General features: G+C 35.6%; 3 protein-coding genes across 3 annotated transcripts; all 3 read right to left on the minus strand.

Annotated features, from left to right (window-relative positions):
- Nucleotides 1,644-3,181, minus strand: LOC18790770. The gene is made up of 3 exons (XM_020562792.1): nucleotides 2,261-3,181; nucleotides 2,050-2,109; nucleotides 1,644-1,929 (listed from the first exon to the last, which is right to left on the minus strand). Exons 1-3 carry the CDS (start codon nucleotides 3,006-3,008, stop codon nucleotides 1,787-1,789), a joined length of 951 nt encoding a protein of 316 aa, XP_020418381.1. The 5' UTR covers nucleotides 3,009-3,181; the 3' UTR covers nucleotides 1,644-1,786.
- On the minus strand, nucleotides 4,302-5,773 carry LOC18792809 (E3 ubiquitin-protein ligase RHA2A). Its single transcript, XM_007223529.2, has one exon. It carries the CDS (start codon nucleotides 5,283-5,285, stop codon nucleotides 4,770-4,772), a length of 516 nt encoding a protein of 171 aa, XP_007223591.1. The 5' UTR covers nucleotides 5,286-5,773; the 3' UTR covers nucleotides 4,302-4,769.
- LOC18793858 (uncharacterized PKHD-type hydroxylase At1g22950) lies at nucleotides 12,365-15,879 on the minus strand. Its single transcript, XM_007223160.2, has 9 exons — nucleotides 15,425-15,879; nucleotides 14,907-14,954; nucleotides 14,507-14,683; nucleotides 14,281-14,431; nucleotides 14,085-14,171; nucleotides 13,552-13,676; nucleotides 13,207-13,325; nucleotides 12,701-12,812; nucleotides 12,365-12,610 (listed from the first exon to the last, which is right to left on the minus strand). The coding sequence occupies exons 1-9, from the start codon at nucleotides 15,725-15,727 to the stop codon at nucleotides 12,575-12,577; spliced, it is 1,158 nt and encodes a 385-aa protein (XP_007223222.2). The 5' UTR covers nucleotides 15,728-15,879; the 3' UTR covers nucleotides 12,365-12,574.

Consider the following 16,815-nt stretch of genomic DNA (forward strand, 5'->3'; position numbering starts at 1 on the left):
GGCAAGATGGGAATTAACTTCTGATGAACCAAAATGCTGGAGGTATGCTGCAGCCAAATCAACCTTCTTCCTTCTCTTTTTCTTGAATTTTTTTTGAAACCAAATGAATTGCATAATTGGTATATAATTATCACAAATTAATCTTTTAAAAGCTTCTTGTGCGTTGGCTCCAACACCAGCAACCAAAAAGGGGGGGAAAATTATGAAGTAGAGCATGGCTCACCTCACGAACCAGTGGTCAATGAGCGAAATATATGCAGGGGCTGAGTTTTCGTAATTATATACCCATTACGCAATTCATTTGATAATTATATAACCAAGATGAAGCGGCTGAGTTTTTCATACGATGCTCAAAACCCAGCAATCAAAAAGCACAAGAAAAAACAATGAAGAGCAGAGGGTGCTTACCTGATGAACCAACAGCCACCGAGCGAACTAGAAAAACAAACCATATGAATGGGCTGAGTTTCGTAGAGCAGAGAAGATGAAGTGGCTGAGTTTTGCGGTGCAGAGAAGATGTAGGGGTTGAAGTGTAGCGTAGAAGATGAAACGGCGTGCAAAGTGTTTTTGTCAAACATGTATTCTAATATAATATATTTTAATTAAAGAGAGTTAACAGAGTTAAACTCCTATTAAGTTAGAGTCCACATGTCACAAAACTAGAGAGGAAACATGGGGGCACAGGAACTTTGATAACAGGAAAATCGGACTCACTGCTAATAGGCTCAAGTGGCCCAGTTAGCCTCCATATCAAAAATGTAGACTTTTGAATTTTGATGATACGCTCAACAAAAGAAAAGAACATTTCAATTACATTCATTTTGTCACACACCCCATGTTATTGTTAGTTCAAGAATTTCTGATTGTTGGCGTCAAGGTTTGCTGCATTTCACCTCCTACGACATTTGCGGATAACCACCACCAATATAACAATTATAACGATTAGACCAATTAGAGCTGGAAAAAAAAATTGCAGACACATTTTTCTATCAGTTGCAACTTCCAATGGAGTCAAAAATTTCAGCTACCCTTTTCGCATAAAGGGTGATCCGTCAGGCTGCGGTGACACTGATTTTGAACTCTCTTGCGTGAACAGCAAAACCATCTTAGAAATTTTCCCATGGCAAATTCTACGTGCGCAACATTTCATATGACGATCAAATTATCCGTTTGGTCAACTTTGCCAATGGAAGCTTCAGCCTCCCATAGTTCATGGGATGAGCCACTCACATATGTATGTGAACAAGGTCAATATGAATCTGCAACTATATATATATATATATACACGAACTAGAGCAATTGACCTGTTTATAATTTCTTGCTTGAACTCGAACTCGAACTTGAATGAAAAATAGAAAAATCCAAACAGAATGGAGGATGGAGGAGAGCAGTAGATGCAGTACTAGTTGTTGAATATTGTACCCTCCTCATGGTCATGAATATGATTGGCAGAATAACTATGAACTTGAGAACTTGGTCTGGACAGTGATGCATTTATAAGGTTATCTGTGTATGTATCATTCATGTTCCTTTTTAGTCCACGATTGGAGTTTTCTATATTTTTTCTAAAGATAATGATGCAATGATTGTGTATAGGAACAAGGAACTTCCTACGGAAACGCGTTGTGCAAAAGATATGGTTTCCAGGAAGTCAAAGTCGAGAGATAAAATGATTGTTTGGATATGTAAGCTCAGCCCTTGAGCATATATCTCTGTACGTACGTGAATATAGATGAATATAGTACAGAGTAAATTGCTTTTGGTCACACACACGATATACAGCATGTTAATTAGTTCCAGAATTGCTGATTGTTGGTGTCAAGCATTGCTGATTCTGCAGCTTCTTCTTGGCTGCTTTTCTTCGTCCTCTCCGATACTTGCGGATAACGACCACCAATATGAGAATTATAAAGAATAGACCAACTAGAGCTGAAAATGCAGACAAACACATTTTGCTATCAGTTGCAGCGTCCAATGGATCCAACAGGAATTTTATAAACGAACATTGCAAGAAAAACGAGTTAATTTTTGTATTTACGGATATAATACCTCCTATACCAATTCCCACCAATATTAAGATAATTTGAAGTGATGTGGGTTCTTTGTACTCTGCACTTGCATAAATAAAATAAAATATAAAAAAACAATATGGGACAAAAAAAATTAGAAAGGAACATGCATATAATCCAGAGACTTAAATTTAAATGTAATTGATCATATGACTATAAGGTGAGGCAATATGCATATTCATGATACTGACCTCTTGAACATACATAGGTGATTGGCTGATCCCATGAACTTACCAAACAGCCCTTGCCAGCCAAAGAACAATCCCTGCACTCAACCGACCATCCAACATCAAAGCCAGCCTGCAAAAGTTCCATGATAGCTTCATAAGAAGGGAACTTAATGTCCTGATCAAAATCCACAGGCGCCACTGAAATAAGCGAGCACGATGGTTGTGGTTGACGATGATAATAATAATCGCGGTCATAAATAGCATACAAGTAACTCCCGTTTGTTGTCAAACATGGAACTCTTGTATAATTAGCAGCTGTTTGCAGGCTACTGATGTTTTTGGAGCACTTCATAAATCGAAAAAGACTGCGAGAGCTGTTTACAAATCCACCGAATCGAGAATCCTTGACGTCCCTGTCTGCTGATAAAACAGAGCCAGACGGAAGGCTGCAGCTTCCATTGGCAAAGTTGACATCAACCAAACGGAGTATTTGATCGTTATATGAAATGTTGTGCACGTAGAATTTGCCTGGAAAGATTTCTAAGATGGTTCTGTCGTCCACGCAGGAAAATTCATAGTCAGGGTCACCACAGCCTGATGGATCACCCTTTAGGCGAAAAGGGTACTTGATGTTTTGGATTTCTCCGCACGAACGAGAGCAATTGGCTTGTTTATGATATCTTGCTTGAACTTGAACTCGAACGAAACATAAAAAAATCAGCAGCACAGAATAGAGAACAGAAGATGCAGTACTTGTTGCCCTCGTCATGATTTGCAAGCCTCATTAGCAGAACAACTAATTGTAATGAATGGTGCTGATTTTATCCAAACTTTTAGTCAACGAGTGGGAGGAGTTGGTCAAAGACTCAAAGCTTCCATCCAGCTCCATGTTGGGGGTTTTCAGTGTTTTTCTATAGATAATAATGTAATGATTGCAGGAACAAGGAAATTCCAACAGAAACGCGTTACGCGGAAGATATGGATCCCAGAAAGTCTAAGTCAAGATCAAATAAATAAAGAAACCAACATTTAAATTTGGTTTAGGATATGTATTGACTATATATGTCGAAGATTATAGTGCAGCCGTACATACATACATACAAGGTTGTCGACTATATATAAATTGTGTTGGGATTCATTTAGGGCAGATGAATATATAATCCTAAGATATCCCTAAGATCAAATGATTTACTTGCAGTTCCGATGCGTGTTTCAGCATCCAAGTAACATTCTCAAAATTCCAACAACAAAAAAGGTAACATTCTCAAAATACTATGAAAGGCTAAAATTGAATTCCAGGAGGGCATTGGCAATACCACAAGACTGTTTTCTGCACTCCAATCACACGTTTTTCATTTGTAGAGGTATTCAAACGCAAGTGGAAGTGTCAAGGGATAAATACAAAAGTTATAATGCCAGCTGAGGATGATGTGTTAAGGCAAATGCACCTTTGAGTTTGAACCATGTGTTGAAACTGGCATGAGTGGTCCACTGTAAAAGGTCAGAATAAATTCCAATTTGCATCTTCATGTGCACAAAATTCTCAAGTTTAATTGACGTAAGTTGTTTACAAACGTTACGTCCTAATTTATATCTTCAAATCCACAATATATTTTAGTTTGATTAATATGTGCAGTTTGTAAGTGATATATAACACATACTCATGTAGACATGGGTTTAACCAAGTTGACCAAAACGAAAACATGAATTTAACCAAATTGACTAAAATAGTATGCTCCCCACTGCAACCGAGTTTGATTCCCTCTCCTCGTTGTTATATTAGATTAAAGTAAACACAGAGAAACGCTTTCCCTAGACTTTCCTATGGGCAAAGTTTTGGGCTTCGCATTCTATATGGGCGTCTTTGGGGATGTTTTGGGCTTTACATTATTTGATCATCAACCACAGAGAAACGTTTTCTTCACTTTGTGTATGTCCCACGTTTCTTTTCACCAATGTTCCTTCGTCTTCCCTCTGCTCCGCCGAGTTCTTTTTATATCAGACCAAAAGAAAAGGAAGTATATTTCATTTGATATAGATTAAACATGGGAAAGTAATTAAATCTTTTTAAACACACATTTGGTTCCATAACATAAATACTCGAAATAATGTGGTACACAACTAAAAATTGGACATCCCTCTTTCCTTATTTAAGATTAGAAACACCAAGAATTTACAGCAGTAAATAAAAAAAAAACCCCGAGAGTTTTTTTCAAAAAAAGAAAAAAGAAGAAGAACAAGAAGAGGAAGATAGTTATGGAAGGAAAATAATTATAAAAAAAGGGAGAAATTTGAAGGACCAAACAATAAAAAAGAAAGTCTATGGTCAAAAACTGCCAACTACTCTCTAGAATATCAAAAATGAATAGGCGAAGAAGAACGAGAAAGGAGCCACCAGCAATCGATGGATTCGCCGTTATCATCATCATCATCATCATCATCATCATCATGGGTGGGTGGATATAGCAGATAGCGGATGGGACCCATTTGATCATATTGTAACATGCATCATCATCTTCGTCCAATCGATTCAGCGGAGAGAAAACCAGTGGAGGAGGTCGGCGGCGAGGCGGCGGCCCCTGTGGGCGACGAGGTCACGGTGGACGAGGGGAGAGCGGCAAATAGGGCAATTGAAGTTGAGGTGGTCGAGCCATCCGTCGAAGCAGCTCTTGTGGAACAAGTGGCGGCAGTTGAGCATACGGACCTGGTCCCCATCCCTTAAGGTGGACAAGCACACCACGCAATCGCAATCCCGTGACCTCGCGACGGCATCGTTCTGTTGGTCATGGCGGTTGCGATCATATTGGAAGGACAAGTGGCGGTTGAGGGCGAGCTGGTCGGCAAGGACGGCGAGGCCCGCGAGGCCCGAGCCCGCGAGAAGGCCATCGTCGTAGTCTGGGCCTGGGCCTGGGTTGCTGAGGCCCAGGAAATGGAGGAGGTGGAAGAGGGAGGAGCGGAGGTGGTTGATGAATCTGGCGATGAGTGCGATGAGTAAGAGTGGGATTGAGTCCGACGACACGTCGTTCAGCTGGTTCTGTAACCCCATGATCTCTTCTCTCTCTACTATGAAAAACAGCACTTTTTATACATACGTATAATTTATAAGTTCAATTATATGCTCTCAACTCTAAAGATCATAAATTTTCTGTATTTTGTTTTGTTGGGTCTGTTTAAAAATATGGTGGATGAAATAGAGATGTGAGGTAGAACTGAGAGGAGAAGTGGGTTCTGAATTAGCTAGAGATATATATATATATATATATATATATAGAGAGAGAGAGAGAGAGAGAGAGAGAGAGAGAGAGAGATATAGCATAACATATAAGAGAGAGAATATATTCGATATTAGGGAGGAAGAGAGGGGAAAAAGAAGACCAGATGACTAGAGTGTGTGATTTGGTAAATAAATAAAGGGGGAGGGAAGGCTAGGAGCGCTCGTCGGCGGGCAATATTATACGCGGGCTAGAGAGAGACAGGACAGGGACGCAAACGCACAGGGCTTGGGTGTCTGCCAAAGGCTGATGTTACGACTTCACTTGCCTCTCAACCTCTCAATTCTCAACCTTCTTTTCTTTCTCTATAACGTGGTCAACACACTCAGATGCATATACGTTACACATCACGTGCTCTGGACTGGAACGGCTGAATTTTTCTTTCGCATGAAAAATGAGACTCGCATATCTTTTGTATATATGTGATTCTCGTTATTAGAGGTGGGCATCTTATACCGAAATATCGATATCGTATTCTAACCATACCGTACTATACCAATTTTATATCGTTTCATTTAATATGAGGAGATATTCGGTACCATACTAATAGAGTATGGTATAATAACAATATCAAGATTTTGGTACTGATCAATACCGTACCGTACCGAATAGTATTAAATATAATTTTTGATTCATTTGATTATTAAAAGCTGTTTCATGTATATGGTTTCTTTCATTGATTGTATTAGCATAAATTTCCCTATATGCATCATAATAATTGACTGAGCTTTGTTATTGGGTATGGAGTTGCATAGGACTCGAAATTCTCCTTCACCATTTGGATTTTAACTATTTTGGTTTGTAAGCCATAATGCATGAGTTTTAACCATTTGGATTTGATGAATCTGTTGATGGATAAATATTGATTTGGTTGATTTGGATATTGAATATGTTGAATATTTGAATTTGTAACTTAGGCATCACTTATTTTGGTGAATGAATATATTGAATATTGAATTGGTTCATTTTTTTAGTTGTCATTTTAGTATCGAAATGGTATCGATACCGTACCAATACCGATTTAAATTTTCAATATCAATAATAGTACCGACTCAATACCGTACTATACCGTACCGTACCGTGCCCACTCCTACTCTCTATCCTGTGAAAAATCACTCGGGAAAATGGAAAGAGGGGCCCAAGCCAAATGTGAAATGTGAAATGGTAAAGAGAGTAGGAAATTTCGGGTGCAATGTGAGGATGGTCCCCCCCATATTGGTTTTTCTTCTTTATTCCTCACATAAGCACTTTTCAGTTTCTCACACCAAAAAAAGAAAGCACTTTTCAGTTTTTTAAGTGCTCTTTTTCTCTCATTTTTTTTTTTGGATTTTTTTTCATTTTTAAAATACCTTTGAAAATAAAAAAATTTAAAATAACCTTTAACATGGATGGAAAATTAGATAGTCTTAAAGTCAGATAACAAATTATGAATTTTGAAAAATTAAGGTGATATTTCTCTTAAATTTTTATTTAAGGTAACAAATTAAAACTGATGTATAAATTTAGGTGACATTTCTACTAAAATCAATATATTATATTATATTGCGTTAAAGGGCATCTTAGATTCGTTTTATGTGTTTAATTTAAGGAGTTGATTTTCCCCCTCCCATTTTCTCCACTTACACTCCCTTTTGCTTTTTAATCAATTTTGTTCTTTTTTGTTCTTTCTCTTTCCTATTCTATCCTTATCCTACATTAATATTTTTTTTTTACTTCACTTTTATATTATTTCTTTTACTAAATATTATCTTTGATATAGATGAGATTGCTGAAAATTCAAAATTTGTAATGTCAAGGTAATGGTATTGATATTTTGTCTATGATCAATGAAGAAGATGTGATGACTGGTTATTAGGGAAAAAAAAATTAGTGTAAAAAATTAAGTATAAAGAAAAAGAAATTAATGTAGAGTAAGGATAGAATAGAAAATAGACAACAACAAAAAAATGATTAAAAAGTATGAAAAAGCAAAATGAGTGTCAGCGGAGAAAATGGAAGTAGGAAAATCAGCTCCCTTAATTTATCGTCCTTTCCTTTGCCTTGTAGGCTAGCTTCGTTATGTTGCGTTGCTTACTATTTAAACAAACGATTATCATCGGCATAAATATAAACTGCACATACATTTTAAAAGTTAGCTTGATTAACTAATTATGATTTTCGTAATTTCATCAAAGCGATCCCATTTTAATTAGCAAATTAAATATAGCAGTGAGGGAACTCTTTACCATCTTAATTAGGGCTTGTCCAATATAGGTCCCTATATTTTCTATTTCCTAGACATATACCCATCATTCTATAAATCTATGTGTAAAACCCAATTTCAAATTTAAATGACCGGTAGGATATAAGAGGTCATAGTATTCCTATGTTTTTACATTGTTGCCACCAGACTTTATATTTTATTTTTAATTTATTTCAAGCATTTCATTAACTACCATAATTGTGATTAATACTTCCTATTAATAGCATATCAATCACCCCATTTCTTTTAGTTGCCATTCCCTTAACATATAGCCCTTAAAATTGCAAACCAAAAAAAATATATATATTCTGTAAATTACATATCCAATAATGTACCTATGAAAAATATATAGGTATATTATTTAAATAAAATATAGGTATATTTCTACTAAATTTTTTTACATAAAAATAGGTACACAATAATTTATAGAAAATATAGATACACAATAATTTATTTTTTTAAAAAAAGGTAGATTATTATCCACCAAAAAACTAGGTACAATAAATGAAATCCAAGTTCTAAAATAGGTAGATTATTATTGGGGAAAGATGGAACAAAATTTCAAAAAGGCAATAAGGAAAACTGCCATTTTGGGTCAACACATTGTTAACTGTATTGATGAATTTTAATAATAAAGCGGATAATTAATTGCATACAAAATTTTTAGAGGGAATCACCACAATAAATTGGGGAACCAAAAATTAAAACACCACCCCATTACACGTTGAAATATAAATAGGTGTATTTTGGCAATCAAAAAATTATAATAAATCAGAAATTGAGCTTAATAAGGTAACTTAATGAGTTGGATCCTAATCATAGGTTTTTATTTATAAAAATTAGGTATTATTTATAGGAACAAAAAGTGAAAAATTACAGGTAAGGTAAGTTAAATTTGAAAGGTGTAAGCCAAATTTACTATAATAAGTAATACTACGTAGTGAGCGCCCCATATTCATATGCATTGTCGTCTATACACAACACACACGAGACACTCGGCACACATGTGGAGCTAGCTACGCACTAATATATCCAAAACCCAAAAAAAAAAAAAAAAAAAAAAACACCAAGTATAAGTATATGGATACGTAATCTTTTGGAGCAAATTTTAGTGGAGGATTCAGAGTCATGTGCTCAAACAATTCCTCTGGTCTCTAGATATACATATGCATGCATGCATCAACATCCATCGCCGTATTGTGTACACGACAATGCATATGGGTTATTAAGCAAATAGAGAAAAGGGCTACAAAAAAACCAATGAAGCTATATGGGTTTAGATCGATATACAGATGCATTATGCATGCGTCTTCTTTCAACATAAAAACCAATCAAACTCCTAATAATTCTTACACGCATTCTTTATCAGCTTTCTACTTACCATTAACATAATTAATTATCCATCTCTATCGTGTTTGGTCGTCGTTGCTATCATAATTATATATAGTTAGTTATAAATTAAACACAAATCATTCCAACAAGACCTAGTCGTCAATGTCATCCCAAGCAAGCAAACATGCATGTTCTTCCATGTGATTTCTCATTGTCATAAATATATACTTAATATTTGGTTTTCTTTTTACTTCTCAGCTTTCCCCTTTTTTTTTTCCTCTGTATTTTATTTCAAAAAGTTAACCTGACAATTACGTTTGTTTTGTTATTATAAATACTTGGGCGAAGGGTCCAAAACTAGCAAATACATCTACGCTTGTACGAAATTGCAAATGGCCGTCCATATTCCAAAGTTTAAAGTCCAATCCAATCCCAATCCTATTGAAATTGAATGCCAGTTTTTCTTTGAACTTTCCAAAGCTTCGAAGGAGTACTTAAGTTAACTACTGGCAGCTAGCCTGTCTTAATCTGAATATGGCCCGTCCCATCTCCACTAGCTAAGCTAGGTTTGCATTATTTAATTGGGTTAAGAAACCCTATTTCCGGTGGCGGTTTATTAGATGATTAAATATCTTTTTTTTTCTCCTTCATTTTTTAGAAGAAAAAAAAAGTGCTCCTCTTTTTTTGGGGGGTTCAAAACCAGTGGCTTGGTTGGTTTCATTAATTTAATATTAGTTGATTAAGTCTAAAAGGAGTTGCTTTGTTGATAAAGCATGCTGCATTATGGGTGGTAATCAATATAATAATATTATTAAACAGGTATATGTCACATTCCATATGCTATATATATATAGTGATCACATTATCTAAGTCGGCCTACTAATTCTGATAAAAAGATCGAAAAACAAAGTCATTAAAAAGCATCCACATTCCAACATGAGTACATACATAATATATATATATATATATATATATATAAAATCATGGTGAACCACAAGAAAAAAGTTTTTGGATAGGAAGCTAGAAAATGAGAATAGGAGAGAGAGAAATTAAAGAGGTATCGTGTGGTGGGAAAATGGAAATTGTTGTGAGCAGGATACTTCCAACATAAATACAGACATGTTTGATTAATAATGATGGACTAATAACAAGCATTGGGCGGTGGGATTGGGGAGAGATTTTCCGTGATCTCCGCTGACTAACTTAATCTTACATCTATATATCCATCTCCAAATTGAGGGACTAAAATTTATATGATTAGAGTTAATAGGAGACTTAAAGGATAAATAATTAATAATTAAGAGATGCATAAATATATATATATATATAAATATATAATTAAGAGATGCATGATGCAATATCCACCGTCCACAAAGATCCGCGTATCCGCCGACTATCGACCTTTGTTTAATTTTTGGTCCTAGATACAAACCACAAACAAAGCAAGCTGTTGTGTTGTTGATAAAGGAATTATAAAGCAAATGAGGACTTGAAAAAATTTCATCATGATTTTTGGGTTTGTCAGCTTCCCTCTTTTGATATCTAACCCTATATGGAATGTGGTCTCAACTGGATCGCCTTTGCCATTTGCCTTGTCATAGGACCACAAAAGATTGATCACCATCCTATCTTTTTTAACAAATTTTGTCCCTTCAACGTTGATGGGAGACTTGAACCAATAGTCCAATATAATATCTTCGCAAGCAAGATGATTAAGAACAGTTATTCTTCTACCTGAGGTCTTGTGTTCAATTTCACATTTTCAAATATCGCGTGTATTAAAAACAAAATCTTCATATGAAAACATTATCATGAACGTAAGGTGTTTGGAGCTGCCAAATCTATTGTCTAATTGGTGAAAAAAGTGCAAATAATACACGTATTAAGTTGAGTCGAAGGCATTCTTAGAAGGAAGAATCGAGATGATATGTTGATTGATCCATGATAATGATATTGAGGAAGGGTGGTGGTGAGAATGACAACGATGGGTAGGAGTTGGTAGGACCACACACAACACAAGCAATGAATTACAAAATAATAACTAATATTAAAAGAAATCCCATTCGGATGCATTTTAGGTCTTGCAGAGTCCAGAAAATCCCCAAAGAAATTTAGTCGGTAAGGAAGCTTGGAAAATGATGCCCATTCATTGTACTTGAGAGGTCACTAAAAGGGGAAAGTTTATTTATTGATTAAAAAGAAGAAGAAGAAGAGGAAGACGAAGAAGAAGGAAGGAATGCGTCACTGGTTTTGCTAAGTAAAGAAATCACTCTAATCTGTCACCTCAAAAGTGTAGGCAGACAACCTTGCCTATCGATCAACATTTAGGACTAAAATATGTGTGCCCAGTGGCCACCATCAGAACAATACAACAATAGGGTTTTTATTAATGTTTATAATTATAACCTATATAAATAACACCTAGGTTTTCTTCAACCTATAAATAACACCATTGACACGTATATGTTTATAAAATTCATTATGAAAAGGGCACTTTTACCTTTACCCATCAAGGTGTGACTCAAGTTTATGTCCTTCCAAGAGTTTGAACACCATTTTTACCTATTGCTGGGCTACGAGGAATCCTGTGCTAGCATTTTACTTGTTCGAGGATTATTGTGAGTCATTAATGCATGTGAGTTTATTTTTAAAACTTTGTAAAGAATTTAGACGGTTAATCTACATGTTCATACACTCACTCACAACCTTTTGGATGTGGCTTTAGCCTTAAGCAAAAATTTACATACGATTTTTATTCTCCATTAAGTATTTAAGTTAAGATTGGTTACATATTTCTAATCTCGATCGTTAGATTACATTCATTAAATATGTTTGTAGATTTAATATGCAAACGGACATACAATCCAACGGTCGAGATTCTCGATATTAGAAATATGTAACTAATGTTTAACATAAAATACTTATTGGAGAATTTTCCCTCTACCAATGTGTTGTGGGGATCTCCTTTGAGTAGACCTACTGAGAAGTCTGAGGTGAGTTGACTTGGATACTTTGATCAAGGTGGGTGGGTAGAGACCGGGTCAAACTGACGAATTAAGATCCAAAGGCAGGTCATATGGTCGTCCATTTCCTAAATTTCGAATTTGGTGAGATTTGTATGTGGATGGTGGTGGGCATATAATGAAAAGGCAAAATGATTTAACGAAAAAGGGCAAACCTCGCTCTTTATAATTCTATCAACTTAAAAGCACACTCTACGTAACTACCAAAAATTAAAAAAAATGAACAGCATAACATCAAAGGTAACTTGCAGAAGCATTGAAGCATTCTAAAGGCATCACGTTGGGTATAATAGTGAATTTCTCTTCATATTACTAACAAGCAGCCTAACTGTAGTGTAGTCTATATTGATGAAATAAATAAGGATGAGATTTTTGTAAATTTACAACTTCACAAGCAAAAGTTACATGATGAAATGCTCGAGAAGAGTATTGGCAGAAAAGATAAAAAACCATTACAAAGAACATCTCAAGAAGTGGGTTTTCCATCTCTCTTGAGCAATTCCTGAAAAAAAAAAAATTCAGATGCAGTAAGCGAGCCAAGCATAAAAACACTGATTTTTTTTTTCTCTTTTTCATATCAAATTTTCACTACCAGTTTGGTGGCAGCAATTGATTGACGCTGCCTTTCTTTCTTCTCACGCTGGCACTCTCCACACCAGTTAGAAGAATCTTTCTGATACTTCTTCAGCTCTCTAAAGACCGAACTACAAAAAGATTGGGGATACACACTGAGAAAATTGATAAACAGAAATGCATAATTAAAGATAATCCTTGCAGTCAAACCCCATGATTGACATTTACTGTAAGAAATACTTAGAAAGCTTCTACAAAACTGATTGTCATTTACTCAAACAGCCGGCAAGCAGAAAATTCCTGAGTTCTAATGACAACCAATATCCTTGACCCCAAAAAGAAAAAACTCAATATGACCTGATACCAAACCATGAACAAATTGGTACGTTGTATTAATTGGATACCTATTCCACATAGAGCAGATACATGAAGTACTAAAACTCAGGGAGATTGTGATATCCTTAAAATGCTTCAGTTAGGTTTCTTGAATTTCTTTTAAGGGGGCCTCAAAGAGGAGAAAGGTACCTTCTGCACCACAGTAGTAAGTTGACTCGACACCCTGATGTTGTGGCTCTAGCACCATGCCGATTGCGACCACGATGAAGAACCGCATGCCCCGGAACATGAGAATAATCAAAGATTTCCTATGAGTACAATTACAAAAATTCCAAGAAAAAAGTTCAATAATTACACAGTAAACCGTAAAAAAATATTAAATATAAAAATAAACATGCAACTTGCTAGTTACCATTTATCATGAAATAAAATGATATCAAATATGAGACTCTAAAGAATTTGTATTACTGCAGGTTGAAAAGTGTGACGCCGCATAAAAAACTGTACTAAAAAATATCTTAAAGACTAGCGTACCTCTGATTGTGTCTCTGAATTTACATGTTTATCACATCGAATACCTCGAAAGAACAATTCTCCGCCAGAAAATTGCTTGCCCAAGCAAACATTCAAGGTGACTTCTGAGTCATCCACATGAAAACCTACAATATAAAGCTACCGTCGGTTCATAAAAACTTAAAAAGCCATAAATTTAGCGCCCAGGGCTTCAAGATGAAGACAGACAGAGGAAGTAACAGACATACATTACTGAACAAATTGAACGCAATTATGAAAACAAAAAGGAGATATCATATCAGCTAAACCAAGATTCAAAACTGTTGTGAGAAAAAAAAAATTATAATAAGTAGAAATAACTCCAGATGCAACATAGTACATTATTGTGCCTTTAAATATTAAAGCCTCAGTGTTATGCTGCAGTCTAGAGCATAACTCCCTGGAGTAAGAAAATGGAAAGAGTGGAAACGGTATAGAGAAAGAGAGAGAGAGGGGCTTCAAATACAAATTTCATATTAGAAAACTAAATCCAAAACTTTCAGATGGATACGTACCAAGCTCTGAATCCTTATCAGTTCCATATTCAACAACAAAACCATGATGAGAATCCAGCGTGGATCCACCAACTTCGGGGAAGAAAACTACATAAATACCAACCAAAAAAATGAGGTATAACATTAGTCCTAATGTTTCATATTATGTGTTTTTTCTTTTTCTAATTATGATTTTACAATATTAGAGATGAAATACCTCTAGACATAGGGCGTATAAAGTCCTCCATCAACTTGTCAAGCATGGTTTCTAGGCCAAAGTCATCAAGAACACAACCGTATCTATTCATTGTGTTTGGTCGCATGATTCTGAAATTTGTCTCAATGACCCACCTTTCAAAAGTTTCCACCTAAGCAATCAGAATATGATAAGAAAACAGAAAAGATAGTATACAGGAAAAATTCATTTATATAAAAAATGATACCTCGGATAATAACAATTCACAGAAGTATGGCTGAAGCATTTCAAATGTATAAATTCCTGGAGCGGGTTCAGCCATTATACTTCTAAAGCTATCCTCTGTATTCTCATTGATTGCTTTGAGAAATGAGGGGACAAAGAACTGTGCAGCTTGCATAGTGTATAACTCCTTGTGTACAGGCTACAAAGAGGAAGGAACAATTAAGAAGGAAATTTATGTATGTATGTATGGAAGTCAATGCATGCAATTGTATGTCTTATGCAGAAAACTCAATTCTAACATTTCCAGAAGTACAAAGAGAAGAGACTTAACTTTAATCACTGCAACACTCAAACATAAAGGTGTTGTTTACATATTATAGCATGTCTCAAAAAGTCAACAGCATATTAGCCATTAAACGCACCTGATAGTGTGAGATGATCTTCTGCCTGTATTCTCTATGTCGTTGAACCTGTTTATTCGAACAGAGAAAAAGTATGAGCCCCTCAGGAACATAATGACGTTACTTTGATCAATTAGCCAGAGCACATTGCCCCTGGTGTTCAGAACCATATATTATTTATAGAGCTTATCTCCTTCAGCTACACACAGAAATAAAATCCCCATCAAAAACCAAAATTTAAGACAAGAATGGAGCTTCATATACTCACAAATCCCCAAAATCCCACGTCTATCAAAATCTTCATTTCGTATTCTTATCTTTTCTCCCAATTTCTCATCGTTTCTGAAGAATTAAAAAAGATGGCACATTCTGTCGTGATTGCAAGTGCAGCCCGCTCATTTCACACGCTCAACATATCCACACAATTAAAAATGAAAGAATACGGAATCCGAAACTTCCACAATTCACGTTCAATTTCAGTTTCCAGCATTTACCAGAGAGAGAGAGAGAGACAGAGCAGAGAATTGCCATTTTCTTACACGAGTGCGCTCACTCTCGGACGAGTAGCGTAGGAGAATGTCTCTCATGTACTGGAGCTTGAGGTCACGTGACCCATTGAGCATGGTGGGAGGCAAGTAGCGCTCCAGCGAGCTGAAGAGCAAGGGACTAAACTCCAATTGATGAAGGTCGTCGTAGCTGTCCGGCTTGTGCTCCTTGTTAGGGTTCAGTCTCAGCCTGTTTGCCAAGCTCATCGAAGAAATGCCGCAGTTCCCGTTGCCTGTTCTTGGCGTCTGAGTCTGAGGCGGTTGCTTTCTTCGCTCGGCTGGGCCGTCTATAGACATGGTCTTGGACGCTTAGAGAGAGATATTGTGGATTTCCAGAGAGGTAGGGCGAGTGAATTGGTGGAATTTGTTAGGGTTTTGAAGAATTGAAAATGAAGAAGAAGAAGAAGTTTGAGCAGCAGGTTAGGGTTTGGGGTTCCTGTGGTTCGTTGGTTAACACTTAACAGTGGACGTGTTAGCTGGATCGGGATGTAGGGTCCACCCAACTCCGAGGACTATGACGTGGAGGGTTTTTATTAGAGTGTGGGGACGCTCTGACGTGGTGTTAGAAACTTATCCACATATTTTCAAGTAGTCCGATTAATTCATTCTACAATTTTCTAAAGATAAATAATTTTGCCCAAATGTGAGTTAGGTTAGTTAATCAAAGTATTGAGCCGTCCCCTTCATTTGAAATTTGAATCTGACCCGTGCACATTAGAATGATTTAAAATAGGCTAATTATCACAAAACGTTCCTAAGGTTTACAAAATTATCAGATTGCATCCTTAATGTATTTTTGTGTCATTCGTGGTCCTCAAGGTTAATATGTGCGATCACAAATGGTCCCTGCCGTTAGGTTCCGTCAAAAACTCCGTTAGTTTGCTGACGTGACTTATATATGTATCACAAAACATCCTTGAGGTTCACACACTTATCACAAATGGTCCCTACGAATTTTTTAAATTTAAAAATTCACAACATTTTTTTGTTTTCTTTTTAAAATTATTTATAAATGAAAAAACCATTTATAGAAGGATTTTAATCTTGAGGACCATTTATGAACTCTAAACTCTTAGTTTTTTCATTTTTAAATTTTATGAATTTTAAATTATTTTTTAAAAACTCCATTAGTTTGTTGATGTGGCATATATATGGAGCCCACATTACAATAATATAGTGCCACATGTATTTAAAATATAATATATATTTTAAAATAATTTAAAATTCATAAAATTTTAAAAAGAAAATCAAAATTTATGAATTTTAAATATAAAAAATTAAAAAAATTCGTATGGACCATTTGTGATAGGTGGGTAAACCTTAGGGATGTTTTGTGATATATATATTTATGTCACATCTGCAAACTAACGGAGTTTTTGACTGAA

Source organism: Prunus persica, chromosome G1 (assembly GCF_000346465.2).
Source record: "Prunus persica cultivar Lovell chromosome G1, Prunus_persica_NCBIv2, whole genome shotgun sequence".
Lineage (NCBI taxonomy): Eukaryota > Viridiplantae > Streptophyta > Magnoliopsida > Rosales > Rosaceae > Prunus > Prunus persica.

Excerpts from the sequence above, each read along its gene's own strand:
- LOC18790770 (XM_020562792.1), bottom strand. The coding sequence starts at position 3,008 with ATGACGAGGGCAACAAGTACTGCATCTTCTGTTCTCTATTCTGTGCTG. Across the intron at positions 2,110-2,260 it reads CACCTATGTATGTTCAAGAG|AGTACAAAGAACCCACATCA; the intron begins GTCAGTATCATG and ends ATGCAAGTGCAG. Across the intron at positions 1,930-2,049 it reads GGTGGGAATTGGTATAGGAG|CTCTAGTTGGTCTATTCTTT; the intron begins GTATTATATCCG and ends CTGCATTTTCAG.
- LOC18793858 (XM_007223160.2), bottom strand. The coding sequence starts at position 15,727 with ATGTCTATAGACGGCCCAGCCGAGCGAAGAAAGCAACCGCCTCAGACT. Across the intron at positions 14,955-15,424 it reads CCGAGAGTGAGCGCACTCGT|GTTCAACGACATAGAGAATA; the intron begins GTAAGAAAATGG and ends TCGAATAAACAG. Across the intron at positions 14,684-14,906 it reads AGATCATCTCACACTATCAG|CCTGTACACAAGGAGTTATA; the intron begins GTGCGTTTAATG and ends TCCTCTTTGTAG.
- LOC18792809 (XM_007223529.2), bottom strand. The coding sequence starts at position 5,285 with ATGGGGTTACAGAACCAGCTGAACGACGTGTCGTCGGACTCAATCCCA.